We start from the raw sequence: 20,348 nt of genomic DNA on the forward strand, positions 1-20,348 counted from the left end.
CCTCTGGGGATAAGGCAGTAGAGGTGTGATGCTCTTTCCTATTTGCTGCAAATAGGAAAGAGCATCACACCTCTACTGCCTTATCCCCAGAGGTTCAACAAAGAGGTTAAAGACCAGCATTTTCACAAGTTCCTTGAAACCTTCAAGAAGCTGGAAATTAATATTCCCTTGGCTGAAGCACTGGAGCAAATGCCTCTGTATGCCAAGTTTTTGAAGGAGCTTATCAACAAGAAAAGAAGTTGGCATGAAAAAGAAACCATGGTGATTACTGAGGAATGCAGGGCATTGATTCAAAAGGGGATTCCTCCCAAGCTTGAGGACCCAGGGAGCTTCCTGTTGCCTTGCACCATTGGGGAATTGACCATCACTAAAGCAATGTGCGATCTCGGAGCAAGTATTAACTTAATACCATCCTCCCTGGTGAAAAAGCTGCATATAGAGGAGGTCAAAGCAGTACAAATGTCTCTGGAGCTGGTAGATAAGTCAATGGTATACCCCAGGGGCGTAATTGAAAATCTTTTGGTCAAGGTGGACAGTTTTATATACCCTGCTGATTTTGTGGTTCTAGAATCAAATGATGATGATGGTGACTCTGTTATACTGGGAAGGCCATTCTTGGCCACTGCTAGAGCTATCATAGACGTAGAGGAAGGGGAATTAACTCTCAGGATGCATGACCAGAGTGTCACTCTGAAGGTATTACCAGAGGCACAATTTAGCAAGGAGAAGAAAGACTATATGAAAAATGACCAGGAAGGTCACAGCAACATCCCAATGCTAAGGATTGTGCAGACTGATGAAAAAGGCCAAGAGGATATTAGAGTATTAGCCACTGAAAACAGAGGTCCCTGAGGAAAGCCTACAGCCAGAAAAGAAAGATCAACAAAAGGAAAGATGAAACGCAGAAACAAAGCAAAAAGGGGTTGGAAGAACAAAAAGATTCCAACAGAGGGGCTTTCCAAAGGTGACAAAGTGCAACTGATATATCAACAACTGGGGCAAATCAACAAATCGAGGACTACTACACTGTCAGCAACATACTCTCATTAGAGCATGCTGAAATTGAACACCAGAAAACAAAGAAGAGGATCACAGTCAGGGGAGACAAATTGAGGCTCTACAAGCACCAACCACCATAAAAGAAAGCCTCAATGTCAAGCTAATAACAATAAAAGAGCGCTCCATGGGAGGCAACCCATGATTTAAGATTCATGTCATTTTAAATTCAATAAGTTATGATCATTTGAGCATGAATTCTTTTCTCTTTTCATGAACATGTCCATTGCCTGCATGCACTGTTTTGAAACATATGCTGAGAATTCTAAGTTTGGTGTGTCTTCAAGCAAACTAAACCAACGTTACAAATAATTCCGTTTTGCAAGCTTAAAAGCATATGGCCAAACACTAAAGTTTGGTGTCCACATAGCTTCATGAAAATTTGAAATTCATGCATCAATAATCATACAATTGTTGTTTTCCAAAATCTTATAAATGGAAAAATTCTTATTCGGTAATGAAGGCAGCAATTGTGATGTACCCTTTGACAAGAAACAAGTTTGGTGTTCATCAAAACTTGATGAACCGATTTAGGGACACAATTGACCCTTCATGAAAAAAAAGAGAGAAAAAGAAAATTAGGATGAAAGCAATTCTTATAAACATTTAACTAAGAGTGACATTGGGGTTTCACTAATTGAAGGAAGAGACACAATTTCTTTATACATGACCAACCATCAAGTTTGGTGTCCTCCAAGGAGAGTCACGGTTCAAATGGATATGAGAATTGATGATTCATATTATATTAATAAAAGGGACATTCTTACCACGGTTGGACAAAACTAATATTTGTTGTCTTGTGGTGATGACTAGGTGGTCAAAGAATCTTCAATGAAAGAGACAAGACAAAGGAAAGCATAGCATGAGGACAAAATCTCATCACATGCTTCAAAAAGGAAATCTGCCACTCCTTGAGAATGATCACGGCAAAAGCAAGTGAAGAAGCAAGTTTTGTCTTCATTTATCCTTACATGCACACCTTTGATTCCTATAAGTCTAATTGCATCCTAGCCTTTCATTGTTCATTTAAAAACATACCACCTTCAAGCCATGCACATGACCGAATCACTCTAACCCTTGGAACTTCATTCTCTTCATCACTCCTCAACATAACAAGCTCGGTTCAACATTTCTCTTGCTTTAAACTCCAACCATTTAAACTTGTCTTCATCATTTCCTGTCATAACAAATTCGGCCTAAATTTCTTCTTGCTCCAACCACACATCAAACTCTCCAACATTCTTCACACTCCTGCTAACCTCACAAGACTCAACCAACCAAGTTATCATGGCCTCCTCCTCTAGAACCAAACGAAGAAAAGGGAAAGATCCCATGGTGGAGTAAGACACACATGAATATGACCAACGGAGATTCAAGTCTTGGTTCCATCAAATGCAAATTGCATGGATGAACGAGAAAAGAATCTATCCTAAAATTCCACTCTTGTTGCCGGATGATGGATGTCAAGATATGAAGGACAAAATTCGAAAGAGGAGGTGGGAGGAACTTGCATCACCAGCCACCCGAATTAATGCCAATATCATAAGAGAGTTCTATGCAAATGTCTCAAGGCTTGACATGCGTGAGCCCCCAACGTACAAGAACTATGTGCGGGGGGTGGAAGTAGACTTTAGCCCGGATGCAATCAAGAAAGTCTTGAGACTAAAGTCAGTTCGCTTTAGTGAACCGGGATACCAACAAAGATTGAATGAGGATCAGGATTATGATGAGATTGCGAGAGACATTTGTATGGAGAACTCAGAGTGGGAAGGAGATGAAAAGAACAAATATAAGTATCTGAAGAGATGTAACCTCACCCTGGAAGCAAAAGGATGGTATGAGTTGATGAAAAGATCAATTCTGGGCACAGTGAACACCTCAGAAGTTAACAGGGAGAGAGCCGTGATGTTGCATTGCATCATTGTGAGAGGAGAGATAAGAGTTCATGAAATCCTTGCAAAAGACATTCAAAAGCTGGCTGAGAAGAATTCGGCCGGATCTTGGTTGTACTATCCAAGTACCATTTGGAGGTTGTGTGCAAAGGCTAAAGTTCCAATGGAAGAGGAGAATCCAATGTGGTTAAGCCAAGGCATTCCCATAACCATTGAACGAATGATGATGCCCCTTGAAGCACATCAAGGCCGAAGACCACATGGAAGAAGGGAAAGAGAAGAATCAATGGAAGAAGATGAGCCACACATAGAAGAAGAGCCACAAGAGGAGGAAGAACAGCCACACTTTTTCCCACATGGCAATATGGATATGACTCAAATGCAAGAAGCAATAGGAAGATTGTCACAACAGTACATGAGAATTCAAGAAAGGCAAGAGGAATACCATTCACTGTACATGAAAAACCAACAAGCACAAGAAGAAAGGGAGCTAAGAATAATGAACAAACAAAGTGAATTCGAGTCAAGATTCCTTGTGATGCAAGAAGAACATGCTTTTCAATCTCATGAATCTTTTGGGAAGTTGGAACAAATGCAAGCTGAAAATTTGAGGGCTCTCAAAGAGTTCACAACACTCCAAGATGCAAGGTATGAAGTACAAGCCGATTACAACATCAATAGCCAAATCAAACTAAACTATATTGGAGAACATTTGCACAACATGGATCCGGCTTTCCCAACTTTTGATGAATTCTTCAAAAAGAGAAGTGAGGTAGAAGTAAGCAATGCCATGAGGCTTGAAGATAGAGTGGAGGAGGCTATGAATAAGGCTGGCTTTTGGCGAGGTCAACAGGCAACAAACATGGATGGTGGGAACACTAGCAGCCAAGTGTATGAAAGGAGAAAGAAAAAGCATGACAAATGAAAGGTGGACTTGCTCCTTGTTCATCACTACAAAGAAAAAAGCATGCATTCTATCTGTTCTAAGTTGTCTTTGCATCTTTAAGTAGTTCTTTTTAATTAAAAGTCTTTGCATTATGTTTGTTTCTTTTAGAATAAGTAAACTAGTCTATATGTGTGCTTGTGTGTTTACTTTCACTTAACAAAAAGCATGTCTTATCCCCTGCATTTTCAATTCAATAAAAGAAATATTTGAATGTGAAGTAAGATGGTCTCTGTTAGATAGAAGTAGAATAAAAGTAAGTGGTGGTATGTGTGTGATTGTATAATAGCTCACTTTTAGTGAATAAAGAGCACTAGGATGCCTCCTCTTAAGTAGAAAGTAGCTACTGTCTATGAATCTCAATCGAATAAAAAAAAAAATCCTTGGTTAGAAAGAAAAACAAAAAGAAAGAAAAAAAAAAGGAAGTGACAGAACAAAAGAAAAACAAAAAGGAAACAAAGCTGGACACCAATAGCTTGAACCTTAGAATATATGCCTGTGGTGTCTTTGTATTAGGATCTGCTTGGATTATTAAGCTCTTTGGAGTGCATCAACACTTGGTGACTTGGGTTAACTAACCCGGGATCATCAGCTGAAAGTCCACTATCAAGAGCAACCTAACTACAAGGCATTTAGTAGCCCAAAGAGGTGCTGGGCATCAATGTTCTAAGAAGGAATGTGAGCCAAGTGTCTATAGTGAATAATGTGTCAAGTATAAAGAAAAGGAAATGAACTTGCTACACATGACACTCAAATAAAGCTTATGAACAAAGTAATAGCCAAGGATAAAAGAATAATGAGAGATCATAGCAGTATGTTACTTGAAGCTTGAAGGAGACTTTCTAGGCCTAGGATCCTGTCCTGGTCCTCGCCTCCTCTAATATGTTAGTTTTCTGGCTTAGGGTTTGAGATCAAAGATTTAGGTTTGTTTGTTATGTTTTGTGTTATTTGATAATGGTTGAGTTTTGATAATGGTTGATATTTGATTAAATCTAATGCAGATTTCGAAATTGTTTGCTGTTTTTTGTGTTGTTTGTTAATGGTTGAGTTTTGATTATGGTTGATATTTGATTAAATCTGATGCAGATTCATATATTGTTTGCTGTTTTTTGTGTTATCTGATAATGGTTGATATTTGATTAAATCTGATTTCAGATTCATATATTGTTTGCTTTTTTTGTGTTGTTTGATAACAGTTGACTTTTGATTAAATCTGATGCAGATTTAGAAATTGTTTGCTGCTTTTTGTGTTGTTTGTTAATGGTTGAGTTTTGATTAAATCAGAATTGTTGATACTTGTTTAATTTCAAATTCATATAAACAATTTAAGTTTGCTTTTTATTTCAGAAAATATGAATTCTGAAACTGTGAGTAACCTTGTTACTGCTGGAGTTGGTTCTAGGGCTACTCCGGTCGAGGTTGATGAACCTAGTTGAAAAGGCCCAGCAACATCCGATGTTTGGAACGTTCGAGTGTAACGGATGCAAGAAGGTGCTACTCTAAAACGACATCTTGATAGTTGTACTCAAATTAAGTGAACCCATTTTAAGTTGCAATTCTGCTATAGTCTGACCAATATCTTCATGCTTAATTTGAGTACAACTATCAAGATGTCGTTTTAGAGTAGAAGTGTCATATCGCTTACCTCCAGCTTTAAACACCTTCTTGCATCCTTTACACTCGGAACGTTCTACTCCATCCTTATCTGAACCGAGCTTTCTGAAAAAATTCCAAGCATCGGATGTTTCTGGTCTGGCCCTTTTCGAACTAGGTTCATCAACTTCGACCGGAGCAGCCTCAGAACCAGTTCCAGCAGTAACAAGGTTACTCACAGTTTCAGAATTCATATTTTTTAAAAATGTTACTCACAGTTTCAGAATTCATATTTTCTAAAATAAAAACAAACTTAAATTGTTTATATGAATCTGAAATTAAACAAGTATCAACAATTCTGATTTAATCAAAACTCAACCATTAGCAAACAACACAAAAAGTAGCAAACAATTTCTAAATATGCATCAGATTTAATCAAATATCAACCATTATCAACCATTATCAAAACTCAACCATTATCAAACAACACAAAAAACAGCAAACAATATATGAATCTGAAATTAGATTTATTATCAACCATTATCAAACAACACAAAAAACAGCAAACAATATATGAATCTGCATCAGATTTAATCAAATATCAACCATTATCAACCATAATCAAAACTCAACCATTAGCAAACACAAAAAACAGCAAACAATTTCTAAATCTACATCAGATTTAATCAAATATCAACCATTATCAATCATTATCAAAACTCATCCATTATCAAATAACACAAAACATAACAAACAAATCTAAATCTCTGATCTCAAACCCTAAGCCAGAAAACTAACATACCAGAGGAGGCGAGGACCAGGACAGGGGAGGCAAGGAGCAGCGGCGATGAAGACAGACAAGGAGACCCAGAGAGCGAGAGGACCGAAACGAGTATACTCAGAGGCGCCAGAGAGCGAAAGGACAGGACCTAGGAGCCCAAGACCGAGACCAGCAGCGACGACGGCTAGACGGAGCAGCAGCGGTGATTCTAACCCAGGAGGACCGAAGAGCGACGGTGACTGCGACTCTGCGAGCGTGAGGGGTGAAGTCGACGGAAGTGTGATCTTGAAGGGTGTGAGTGAGACTGACTATGGTCTATCGTCTATGGGTGGAGAGTGGAGGGGACCGAGGGAGTGACTACTAACGAGTGAGTGACCGAGTGATAGACTGAGAGTGACGGTGAGGATTGAGGAAGGTCAAATCTGCAAGTGCAACTAGGGATTTAGGAATTAGGCGGGTAGGGTTTCATTGGGGAGTCGGGTCGGGTCGGGTCGGGGTTGTGGGTTAGTTGGATTTTGCGTCTGGGCTAAAACATGTTCAGCCTTTTAACCAAAAAAAATAAAAAAACCTCCTCAGCCCGCCGGGGAAGCCCGCCCGCCCCGCCCCGCCCCGCCACGCCAAATCCTTTGATTAAATCAGCTATTTCCAGAAAGAAACCTCGTTCCTCGCAAAGCATCTATTGGAATAACCAAGAAAAGTGATGAGAGAGGTGATAAAGGAATATGCAAAAGAACTTGGTAAAGCATTGCAAACTACCTCCACTAGCATCTGACGAGGATGGTTCAGATCCTCAACTATAATAGGGCAAACCATTGATTGTGAGCCAACCTCGTACGCCCATGTAGCCCCTCCCTCAAAGTTGTCTTTCAAAAGCAGTCCACCTTCCTTGCTGATAATCTGCACATTCAAGAAAGAAAGAACATGGGTTGTTCCCCCTTATTCTTCAAATGAAAAAGCTATCATCTACATATTCTTTTGATAGTCCTTTATAGCATAAATGATGCAAAACCAAAAAATTTTATTTGAATAAAAGGTTTGATTGGTACAATAGTGAACTTTAGGGTACAATAGTGAACATTGTCCCTTACCTTTGAATCCCCGGTTTGTTTCAGCTTGTAAGCATGCTTTGTCACACTCTGCAAAAAAAGCATATGCTTGATGGTACGTTCCAGCAGTGCATCTATGCTACACTGTTAAATCATCACAAGAGACCAAGGGGAAAAATATTCAGTGTTGTTACATACAAAATCATTCATGAACCAAAATATTAGAGTTATAAAAGAGATATGCTGGAATCAAGTATATGAGCAAAAAGAAGTCAATACCTTTGCTCCATTTGGCACAATTTCCCATAACTCTTTACACGATCTTGAATCATTTGGCGATCCTTAGGTTATCATGACAGATATGGTCTTTGAAACCACAGCATCCAAGAGGTGGTCTGTGCCTGTCCCAGAAAATATGGCACTCTCTGATATTGCTTCACTTGCAGAGTAATAATCAGAGTTCATACCCTGCATATTCATACATGTTAGCTTTTTATCCATATTCTCTGTATTAGCTTCCGATCCAACAGCAAACAACTTATCTCAGTTTCCACTCAGAAGTTGGTTTTTGAAATCTGCTCCTAGAATATCAAACAGATCATCACCTGATGACGGTTGAGCACAAACTTGTTCTTGTTTAACATTCTTCACCATAGATTGACCAGTAACATGTTTATTAACACAATCTTGGACAAAATCAGGGCTTTGACCTCCGGTAGTCACAGGCTTTGAAGGTAAAGCATCATGAACATGCTTCACATCTACAGAGAGAAGCTTCTGATCAGAACCTTGTGGAGGCACAGTAAAGGAACCTGAGTGACTGAACAAATTAGACAGAGAAGAACCACCTGCTTCACTTGAACCATCACTTTTAACTCCAACCCCACCCCCTTGTGCTCCAGATAAATCACCAACGGACACATCTGGAGTTCTTAAACCAGAATCAGTAACAAGACTTGTCCTCAAAAGACTACTCACCCCACCATGTATTGGTATTCCAGCAAGTAATGAAGCACTGCTAGAACTTTGATTGTGATCAAGTATATGGCCTCCATCTGTCTTTAGTAGAGACATGTTTAATGTACTTGACGCATTTATACTAGGATTACTGTGACCTTGATTCCCACGGACTGACATCATTTGTTGCTCCATATATTTTAGATTGCAATCGCTTGGAACTGATTGACCGAAACTGGATAAGCCATTGAATGCAGATCTTGCATTATATGAAACAGAAGGCTGCTGTAGGCATGAACCTCTGCTTGAGGGTATCACTTCAGCCTCCACAACCCTATTCTCACTTTGGCCAGCAAAGTTTGTTTTAATCAATGTAGTAGCATTTGGTTGGCAATAACCATTTGATATCTGGCTCAGGTTATGAGTTTTGGGAGTCAATACTGAACCTTGGAAGTTATTCATTTCTCCCCTTATAGGAAAGTGTTTGAACAGTTGGCCTTGAAACATGAGATGGGTTACTTTGCTCATTTGAGCCATTAGATACTGATGGAACGCAATGTGAGGGAATTGCAGGTGGTTCGACAGAGACAGGCAAGCCACCTAGTGCTCTTCCAATGGAAGGATTTTCTGAATAATCTTCCGATAGAAGGGCACCGGGAATGCATCCAAGTTGCAAGATCAAGCTCTTCACATCATTTACAAACCCAATATTCTCCATTATCTATAGCAGTAGACATTGCTGAATTAATTGCAGAAGAACGTCGAAAGAGAATGTAAAGCATCAAAAACAATTACAATGGCGCATTCACACTAGATAAGAGGGCATTGCTAGCTTATTCAACTCATAACATGCAGCTTTCAAGAATGGCTATCCAAGATTTATGCAATCCATCATATTCATGTATCCTGAACTAATATGCTGAGTATGTGACATATACACATGTAAGCTAACAGAGGCTACTCACTCTTGATCGAAATATTATATTACAATGTGAGATACTCTGACCTAGCATGATAATTTTGGGGATATTGTATCACATTATATCTCTTCAGAACAACAAACATAAGAAAAGGACTTACTGGCAAGAAAGATCCAAGTTGAACAACCCCATGGGGAAGCACAGGAATCACTGCAACAGTTTGCATAGACAAGAAAACAAGGTATCATAATATAGCAACATGAACTCTACAAAAAAATGTGGAGCATAAAGAAGATCACAAACCTGCATTCCAGCTGAAAGTTGGTGATGCATCTCAGCATATACCTAAGAAGAGTGCACCAAAATAAGAAATCAAAACAAAACTCATGAATTACAGCCCTATATAATGCATATTACACAATTTCCAGAAACTAAATTAAATTGAGAGAGCATAAACAGGAGTGCAAGCTTAAAAATTATTGTTCACAACTTCAACTGAACCACAACATCTGCAATATACAGCAAAAACTAGTCAAGCATTTTTAGGAAGAGAAGATCAAATTACCTCAGGTGGATATGCATCTCTACTGAAATTGTTGAAAAGAATCCACTGATGGTTGCCAGTAAATGCAGCGCGTCCAATTATTCTGAGTTCACAACAAAATGAAGCACATGAGTCACTACAAATTTTCTCCTAGGATCCTGAATCCCCAATAAATATTCAAAGAATAGAGAGAACAGGAAAGCACCTACCCTTCACCTGTGATATTGACTGAATTATTCACTGTCATTTTGTTAATCAAAGAACAAACTCTATCCTCCTCTTGGATCCCCATCTGAGATGAGTGAGACTCAGAAGAAAACCAGCTTCCTTCTCCATTCCCAAAATTTGGTTGAGGGAAAGAACATGGCAATGGTTCATAATAACATTCTTCCCAGATCAATAGTCTGCCATATGAAACTACAATCAGTTAACTCAAAAAAGTAACTAAAATACTTTCATATGTTCAGTTATATGTACAAGGTTAAAAGCAATGATGCATCATAAGTTGCAAGGATGACAAAGATAGATCATATTTTGGCTCATTACCAAAGCAAGCTATTTTGCAGATTCGCTCTCAGAATCACAAACAGATCAAATACAGTATGTAGTGCGCCTCTGGCAAAATCTAGGGAAAATAAACTTCAATTTTCTTTTCTCTTTAACTAAGATTCTCAAGGACAAATCAGAAACAATCAAAGCACTAAGCTCCAAAATAGTAAGAATGAGTATAAAAGTGAACAGAATAAGAATAGAATCAAATACAAAGAAGCAGTAAATGTAATGAGTAATGACCAACAAAATGAGAGCCTAACATCTCAATAATATCTAGGAATCAAGGCAACCCCTAAAATGGAATATATTATCATAATTTCTTATGAGATCCACCCATATGATTAGGGAATATTGAACGAAAGAATTTTCAATGAATCAGCTAAATAATTTACTCTCAGGTTGCATTATCCAGGTTTTAGAAAGAAAACAAAAATCTCAAATTTATCATTAAGAGAAATAAAGGGCACACGCACAAATCAGCAGCATAAACTCGAAAGTAAAAGTAAGGGTGTAAAACACTATTAGCTTTTCTTAAAATTACTCATAAACCGAAGTAGCAGCCAAAAAATCATGCTTTGATGGATTTAGAAACCAAAAAAAACAAACAAACAAAATAAAGCAAAATGATTTCACTTCTTTTTTGTTCTTTTCATTTCTCTGCAAAAATCAACCAGGTAGTTACTTTGAATTGTTGCATCCGATCTTCCAGAACACAGCATAAGACCACTGATTCCGACCGCACAGAGTCTTTAAAGCTTCTTTCAGCAAAAACCCCATCTTTCTTCCAACGGGGTATTCTCAAAACCACATAAAATTGGGTTATCTTTTGTCTCATATCTTTCTACCATGTTCATGTCTCATATATAACATAACCCATTTTCTAATCTATTTTCACAAAAATAATTTAGTGAAAATCTTATGAATGTTGGGATATTATTCTGGGCATAATCGTAAATATTTGCCAAAGTATGAACCAATCGAAACCAAAACTATAGTTGTCATATAATCCAACTGAATATCCAAAAAGTATGACTCGTTGAAATTCAATAGCAATTACAAAATTGAAGTAAACAAGACGAAGAGAGACACAAGCAATGAGGCTATCAAAATAAACGAATGTTCCAAAGGCCTAAAAGGCCTTGCCTCAACAACAGAAAAATAAAAAACTAACACTCTAATTTCGTACCCACCAAACAACAATCTTTCAATCCAAAAGCTTAAGCAGACGCAGCTGCTCCCTTCTTCCTTGGTTCAGCTTCAGTACCTACTTCAACAGAAACAACATTGCATTAATGAAATGAAAAACAATCAGGCAGAAGAGACCACAAGAACTGTCATGTACTTGAGTTGCTGGGGCCCAAATCGAACAACCGAAAGCAATTACTATTGTTATATAGATACATAGATAGACAGATAGATAGTGTTGATAGGCTGCTTGATGGAAATTGTAAGAGTACATATTATTAATGGAAATTGAAGTCAGAAAGTATGTTAATATCCATATTTCTTTTCTTTCCCCCTGGATTTCTAAAATTTGGTTGAGTTTGGTGAAAAAGCACTACTCTATGAATTAAATATTTTTTACCAGGGCTGAATCAATCATTTACAATTGGCAACCATATTTTTCTGTTATTAGAAATCAGAGAGCTGATTAATATACTCCACTTGAATATATAAAAAAAGGAAAGCATCCTTTATTTACATGACATCTCCAAAATCAATCCTAGAAAAACAGTTATGATGTAAGAAGTAAACCAAAGTCAATAATCATGATATATAAGCAGGATGCATGAATATGTTTAGATAAGAGCTTATTCAAAATAGATAAGAGTTTAACCAAAAAATAGAGAATTACAATAATACCTAAAAAATGATCTCAAATGATATGCATATCCACACGGCATCAGCTAACGATGCTATAACAATCATCATATGGAATATCACTAGGCATCAACATCTCGGTCACCTTTTGTTGCATAAAATTTGTTCTGGATAAGCCCAACACGGAAATGCATCCAGCACAGCCCAGGGGCACCCCAGCAGCTCATCCAGGGGCCCAAACAGTCAACCATAACAGTGGGAGGGGAATCTGACCAAAGCGGAAAAGATCCCCGACGAATGGCAAAATCTCTCACACAAGGGACCGTCATAATTCTCCCGAACCATGGGAAACAATGGCCGGATCATAATCTCTACTCGTATATGAAAAAGGGGAGACCTGAGCTCCTCCATGTATGTTGAACCCCCTATAAGATTTCATCTACTACCTCAAATACATCTTGCCTCTTGTTATCAGCTAAATTTTCGAAGAACAACAGGGATAAATTGGAGTCAGTATCCAACACGTTGGATTTTTTCTGGAGATTATACTCTGCCTCAATCAACATGTGATAAATTAACAACATTTAAGTATTCAAGGTTCTCATCATAAATTGGAATCCGTAATCCATAGGAAGCAAGGAGAGTAGACCTATGCTTAAATATTGATATACTATGATATACAAGTTGGCACTTCTATAATTCCCAGATAAATCTTTTCCAACTCCGCATAGATCTCAATTGATTGTTGATGAGTTACATCATCAACTGCAAAGACATGAAGCTTCTTATCTACCTCTATCCAACTCCATCCTGCAGGTTTTCTTATTCTCCTTCTTTGCATAAGGCTTCTGACTTCAGCCACTTTGTTCCATAAACCTTTTTTTGCATAGATTTGTGCTAGTGATAAATATGGTGCTGCATTACATGGTTCCATCTTAATGAGCTGATCCGCAGCCTCCCTTCCAAGCTCTACATCTCCATGAATCTTGCAAGAATTCAAGAAGGAACTCCAGATTACAGTATTTGGATCATAAGGCATTTCTACCATTAAATCTCTTGCCCTCCTAAGATTTCCATTTCTAGCATACAGATCAATCAAGCAAGCATATTGGTCTATATCAGGAGATAACTGGTAATCTATGCTCATTTTGTTGAAGTACTCCACCCCTTTGTGAAGAAATCCAGCGTGATTGCAAGCTGTTAAGATTGCTGTAAAGCACACATGATCAGGAATGAACTCTTTCTCCACCAGTAAATGATCAAAAAGCTCCAGAGCCTCCAAACCTCTACCGCAGTGAGCATAAGCCATGATCATAGATGTCCACAACACACTATTTTTGTTAGAAGCCTGGTCCAACACAGCTCGAGCCTCACCAATGTCACCGCCCTTTGAATACATATCAATCAAAGCACTGACCACGAACACATTCTGCTCTGAACCCATCTTAACAACAACAGAGTGCACTTGTCTTCCTTGAAGAAGTATTGCAATGCCACTGCAAGCATTTAATACAGAACATAAAGTGTGATCAGTAACACCCAAATTCCTCTGCCGCATTTCCACAAATAGTTTCAGCGCGTCATCATAGTACAAGTTTTGACAATAACCAGAGATCATTGAATTATACACAATACTATCCCTTTCATTACTTTCATCAAACACTAAAGCAGCATCATCAACACACTCCAATTTTGCATAACAATCAACCAATGAGCACAACACAAAATTCATGGCACAAAATCCTCGTTTCACAACATGTGCATGAAGAATTGAACATTTTTCAAGGCCGCCATTTTGCCTCACACAAGAACCGATAACACTGGCAAAGGTAAAAGAATTAGGCTTAATTTGGGTACCCAACATATCCTTGAACAACAAGAATGCATCTTTTCCTTGTCCATTTATTGAGAACCCTGAAATGAGTGAAGTCCAGGACACCTTATCGTGCACCTTCATGGATGTGAATACCTTCTTTGCCTCCAAAATGGAATCACATTTTGCATAGAAATCAACGAGTGCACTGCTAAGGAACAAATTATCCTCATACCCGGATCGAATGATATGAGCATGGATTTGTATACCTAGAGGCCAATTAAGGGTTTTTGCGCAAGAACTAAGTGTGGCACAAAGAACATGCTTCGTTGGTTTTGTTCCTAATGCTATTGCATTCATTGCATTTGATGACTCTGGTATGCAAGAGATTGTGAATCCATGAACACACTCCTGATCAAGGTTACGAGAATCAAACCGGTCAGTGAACCAGTTAAGTGACGGGTTTAAAGGTTCAATGATCTAACCATGGTTGAACAGTAATTGAACCAGTTTAATTAAGTATAAAATAAAATTATTTAAAATACAACCATATAAATTTCTAAATATCTAAATTAAATGTTTCAATAACAATAAAATTCAAAATTTGCCTCACTGCCATGGTGTTATGGAAGATATGGAATGCAAGGAACATGAAGATTTTCGAAGATAAAGAGGTCTCTCCACAAGAAATTGTTAGTGCTGCATCAAGACTGAAGGAAGAAAGGGAGGCAGAAAGGGAGATATGGGTAAAAATTGAAAATACAATCATAGCTAACATTGATTAAGAAACAGAATAGCCAACAAAATCAGCACCACAAATATTAACAAACAACAGCAGCAAACAACATCACAAAATCAAAATTATGAAGCAAAATAGAATTTTAAAATATAAAAATAAATTACATTATCAGAAACTTATTATTAATTAGGATAAAAGCAAATTCATGAAGCAAAATGCCAAAATCCAAGCAGAAAATAGGAGACCAGTGAAACTTACCAGGGACGAGGGAGAAGCGGCCGGAGAGGCGAGAGACGCCGGCGAAGATGCGAGCAGAGGCACTGGTGGCAACGACCCGGAGTAGCGATGCAGGAGGATAAATGGAGAACGGCGGCGGCGCAGTAGTGAACGGACTGAACGGAGTGGCGATCCGGAGAACGGATCAGTGACGCCGGCTGACTTGGAGAGCAGAGAAGGAAAAGGGGAGAAGAGGAAGGTAGAAACTACAACAATTGTATAAACATATCAAAACATATAAAAATAAATAACATAAAAATATTAAATATTAATTTTTTATTTATTATCAATATTAATATATTAATAAGTAATAATATAGTTATTAATTTAATTTTTATAAATTAAATATAATAATAATAATAAAGTTGAGTAAAAAACTCAAAGATATAAATTTTAACTAAATAAATTTATTAATTTATAATGTTATAGTAATATTTTATTTTTTATAATGTTATAGTAATATTTTATTTTATATTTTTAGATACAAATTAGAGTTTAATTTTGATGTATAGTGTAAAATAGTTTATACGGTTATTCGTTTAATTATTTCTTTTTTTTTATGATCATTCACACTATCAATATAAAGGATAGTTATTTTTTATGATATGACATTATGTAATTGAATGCACACAAAAATTTATTTTACACTGATAATATACTAAAATTTAATTCTAAAATTTAAAAAAAAAAAAAAATATATATATATATATATATAATAAAGAATTAGCTAATTTATATTCTAAGGCAACATGATAAGAGTTTTTAAATTTTTAATATATTTAATACGTTGAAAATATAAAAAAAAAGTAAAAAATAATTTTTCAATAATTTTTGTCAAACCTTTTTTTATGGTGTTTTTAAAATATATTCTTATAGTATAGGTTAACAAAATTTTTGAAATATTTTGACATCAAATTTAATACGTATATTTTTTAATGTGAAAACAAATATAATTTTTTAATGAGACATATATATATTTATACATATACTTTTATATATTTTTTCAAAATATTAGTGAAATATATACTTGCCCCACAAATTAATAACTAAATTCGTCTCTGTTTGTTATACAATAAATTTCATTCCTTTTTTATTTTAGGTTAATTTTATCGGAGATTCATATATAATTATTTTTATATAAAATTAATAGTTAAAAATTATTAAAAAATTTAATTTGTTTAATTAAATTAACATCTAACAATATATAAATATAATTGTATATGAGTTTTTATCTAATTATATATATTTAAATGACTGATATTAGTTATATTTTTAACAATTAATTAGTGGTAATTATAAATGATCAAAGAATGTACATAAAGGCAACATTTATCCAAATAAAATTAGATATTCTATAAAAAAGAATTAAGGAAAAAAGATGTAAGTGAAAAATTATTGAAGTATACATACAAAGCCGCCCAAGAAAATTAAGTGTCATAATTATTAGGAAAAGATTAATTTAATGAAAAAGGTAGCTTGGGGCAATTACTGGGATGCCAATAACCAACCAGATAAGATTAAGCACATTGGGCCAAATAAAAAAAATTGCAGTGGGGACAGGAAAAGAATAGAACAGAATATATATAGCAGCATATAATTATAAAATTGATATATAATAAAAGTAAAAATTGATATCCATGTTAGTTTTAGGCATCAAAACCTAAGAACAGCTAATAAGAGGTGGTCCATAACTCCATACACATATATACAGAGTATAGTAATGATTAAAAATTTTAGTTTAATTTTCTAATTTATTTTTTTAATATTTAAATGACTACAAGATTAAATATATGTTTAATTTTTGAAAACATAGAAATAAATCTAAAATTTTTTATTTAAAATTGAGAATGATATATAATTTAGAACTCTTAAATGATTTTTTAATGCAACATATTATTATTATTATTATTATTATTATTATTATTATTATTATTTTGTTTTAATATACATAATATATAAATTAATGGTGCCCTGTGCTTTGAATCCTTCAATTATTCGAGGTTATAGGTTCATAGGTGCATGATGCATATACTTGATTGCAGTCTGACCGTGTTCGCGGTGTGGTTTGGTTCGGTTTTTGAGAAAAAAGTCATCCGATCCGATCATTTAATTAAATTACGATTCGATTTGGTTCGATTTGTTCAGTTTTTTTAATCAATTCAAAAAAAAAAAAATACTACCATACTATTTCACAAAATCATAATATTGAAATCAACAAACACATATACACAATAGCTAACAAAGTATTGGTCTAATGAAATTTAACTACAAAAGGAATTCAAATACAACAATTAAAGAAGTTTAAAAGTTCAATAGTCAACACAACTGAAAATAAAAATAAATTTTCATTAAAAAATAGCCAAGTTATACATTCTAATAATAAAAAGAACAATTCATACTATGATACATGTGCCCGAATCAATGAATCAACTCAAAGTTTAAGAGCATATAAGTCATGCTAACTAAAAAGGTGAATCTTGAATCATATCAGTTATCAGAACCTTCTATGCAACAATAAGAGCAAGACTGCAATTAGATCCATCAATCCAGCAACCATCTAATGAACTAAGATACATACATACATACTTAATCCATCATCTAGAACCATCTGATTAAAATAAATTTTAAGAGTAAACACTCAACATGATAAAGAATAAAGACATCTACAAAATTTTCTGATTTGATTAATAAAGACATCTATTCAATTCAGAATTACCTCATCAATAATCAATAATAGCAGCAGTGAACCCTAAGTAACAAGAAAGCCACGAATTTGAATCAAATGGAAAGCAAGCAACAAGAAATGGTGTTGGAAAATCCAAGTAAAAGCAGAGGCTCAACAAAATCAGACGGCAGAATAGAAATTGAAGTGAAACATATTCAAGGAAGGAAGAAGAAAAAACCGAAATAGTGCTGAGCAAGAGCAACAATGAATCAACAAACAAGAATACCAACAATAAAGTAAACAATACCAACAAACAGCAACAATGAATCAATGATTATTGAAAAAAAATTAGTGAAATTACATAGTAACTCATCAGTATTATTAACAAAATTTCAAAACAAGCAAAATAAGTGCAGAAAACCAAAAATCAATTCAGAATCACATAATCACATAATCAGAGAATCATAGAATTTGAACTAAGCAAAACAAGCAAATTTGAACCCAGCAACTCAGAAGCACAGAATCAAAGTTATTAACAAGAAACTAACAAAACCCTAAACAAATCCAGCAACTCAGAATCACAGAAATTATAATTAACAAAATCAAACCTTAACTATTTCATAATTATAAACCCAATATGTCTAATTAGCTTCAGATACATAGAAGGAGAGAAAATCAAACCTGAAGTCAAGTGGATGGGAAGGAGGAAGAGCACTGGAAAAGGGCCAACCGGTGGCTGCTGTATTGTGGGAGACTGGGAGGTGCTGGGTTGAACTGATGATCGTGGTGCTCTGCCCTGTTGAGTCAGTGGGTGGTGGCGTGTTGTTGGCCTGCTGGGTCAGAGGGTGGCGTGCTAGCCTGAAGAGGAAGGCTTCGCGGTGGTGGGACTTGGGAGGATCTCTGCTCTGTCCGCGAAGAGGAAGGCTTAGGCGTTGGAATTCGGAGGAAGGCTTCGCGGTGGTGAGACTTGGGAGGAACGTGGGTGTCGCAGCCTCGCAGGTGTGGAGACTCAAGGACGTGGGTCGCGCAGAGGGAGAGATTTGGAGAAGAGAGAGCTACTGAGCTAGGTTTGGATTGGGGATTTGGGGGTTAGGGTGCTGGACGCACACTCGCGCAGCACTGCAGCAGCACTGTTTCATTCGTTTGGGAGGGGGTGGTCTGGGGGGATGGGGTTAGTAATTTTTAGGGTTTTTTGCCAAACCGGTTCGGTTCGGTTAGAGTTTTCATGGTCAAAACCGAAAACTGAACCGAACCGTAAAAAAACAGCAAAACAAGTTTTTTTTTATTTTTTCAGTTTTTAGTTTGTTCTATTTTCGGTTATTTCAATTTGATCTGTCGGTTTAATTCAGTCTGGATTGGTTTTGAACACTCCTAATACATACACACAATTTAACAATGTTTCTTTCCAAACAAGAAACACCACAAACTGACGAAGAAGAAATATATAATGTGATCACTGTGATACGGAAACCATACATACATATCTATGTTCTTAACACCGATAGCAGTGATTCCCACCAAGCCAAGAAAGGGTTGAGATAATTTTTTTTTCTTTTAAAATCTGAAAGGCAAATGTCTCTATTGAGTTAATAGTCAAAATCGTCCCTGAAAGATACCCCGATCTCCATTTTAGTTCCCGAAAGATAAGTTACTCACATTGATCGAGTTTGTCCTTCCGTCCTCTCAGGTGGTGACGTGGCTAACGTTTGCTGAGGTGGAACGTTAAGTGCCAGCGTGGTGAGGTTCAAAACGACGTAGTTTCATATCCTCAACCCCAAATCAGTGGAATGACGTCGTTTATGGTGTACAGTTGGATATTCAAACGTTCTGCCCTTCTCTCCTCTCATAATAACCCTCTTCAACTTTCGCTCCAAAATCCCTCGTCTTCTCTGTACTCTGGTACTCTCCCCAAAGATCCTTTGATCAGAATCTGGAGGCGTTGTCGACGATTCCTGTGCGTGTCGAGGCTTGTAGAAGAGTAGGCTCTACTACGTTGGATAGTTGGAGGAGGTCGCGGAGGAGTTTTGTAGTTGGAGGAAGGAACAGTAACTGCCATAGGGTAAGATTTAATTTTTTTTACAATTTCTGTTGATTTTGCAATGTTGGTGTCCGTTGGTTTAGGGTGACTTAGTTCTAAGAACCATCTAGTGAGACTAGGGTTTGGATTAGCCTGAACATGTTCTGTATGCGTTTGCCATTAGGGATTTCCTGGGCGTTATGTGGTGGGTTTTTCTGGGGAGTGGAGGGTTTGCGATGGTTATGATTATGTAGTTTGCTGTGTGTTTACATTCAGATGTAAGGCTGGAGTTGTTTCAGTTTTTGATGTTGACTACATTCATTTATTTTTGCACTTGTAGATGGAGGGTCCTCCGATGACGTTTGTAGTTCACCATGGTGGGAAGTTTAAAAAGGATGAGGGTGGAAATCTGTACTATGAGCCGGATCACATAGAGGTGTTAATGGGAGTTAAAGCTGACACACTTGACGTGTTCTTTGTGAAGGGATGCTATGTCGAACTGGGATATACTGAGGCTAGGGAGTGCTGGTGGAAATCTCCAGGAGTTCCCCTTGAATATGGGCTGAGGAGGCTGGCCACAGATCATGATTTGGTCGCAATGGTGAAGGATTGCAGGAGGAACTTCAACTTGATCAACCTATATTTCGAGCATGGTGTTTCAGAGCCATGTGTGGTTGATAAGCAGGTAGAAGATGTGCCAAAAATTAAGCCAACCCAAACCAAGAGACATCAG

General features: G+C 36.6%; 1 protein-coding gene and 2 pseudogenes across 4 annotated transcripts; all 3 read right to left on the minus strand.

Moving 5' to 3' along the window:
- Nucleotides 1-4,047: 4,047 nt before the first annotated feature.
- Nucleotides 4,048-7,652, minus strand: LOC148578635 (transcription factor LHW-like; annotated as a pseudogene). The gene is made up of 4 exons (XR_015902528.1): nt 7,591-7,652; nt 7,354-7,455; nt 7,022-7,162; nt 4,048-6,941 (listed from the first exon to the last, which is right to left on the minus strand). The product of XR_015902528.1 is annotated as a transcription factor LHW-like (transcript).
- LOC107636312 (uncharacterized) lies at nt 7,597-11,138 on the minus strand. The gene is given in 7 exon segments (XM_088501952.1): nt 7,597-8,749; nt 8,751-8,989; nt 9,349-9,415; nt 9,499-9,533; nt 9,754-9,835; nt 9,942-10,136; nt 10,967-11,138. Coding segments are annotated over 7 exon segments (1,809 nt in total). The 5' UTR covers nt 11,062-11,138; the 3' UTR covers nt 7,597-7,653.
- A 125-nt stretch (nt 11,139-11,263) lies between these two features.
- LOC148578636 (pentatricopeptide repeat-containing protein At3g49170, chloroplastic pseudogene) lies at nt 11,264-15,140 on the minus strand (annotated as a pseudogene). Of its 2 annotated transcripts, none has more exons than XR_015902527.1 (3): nt 14,916-15,140; nt 12,251-14,329; nt 11,264-11,548 (listed from the first exon to the last, which is right to left on the minus strand). The product of XR_015902527.1 is annotated as a pentatricopeptide repeat-containing protein At3g49170, chloroplastic pseudogene, transcript variant X2 (transcript). The 2 variants fall into 2 exon arrangements; XR_015902526.1 differs by having other exon boundaries at nt 12,148-14,329.
- Nucleotides 15,141-20,348: the final 5,208 nt, after the last annotated feature.

This window comes from Arachis ipaensis, chromosome B1 (assembly GCF_059453495.1).
Source record: "Arachis ipaensis isolate K30076 ecotype BB chromosome B1, ASM5945349v1, whole genome shotgun sequence".
Taxonomy (NCBI): domain Eukaryota; kingdom Viridiplantae; phylum Streptophyta; class Magnoliopsida; order Fabales; family Fabaceae; genus Arachis; species Arachis ipaensis.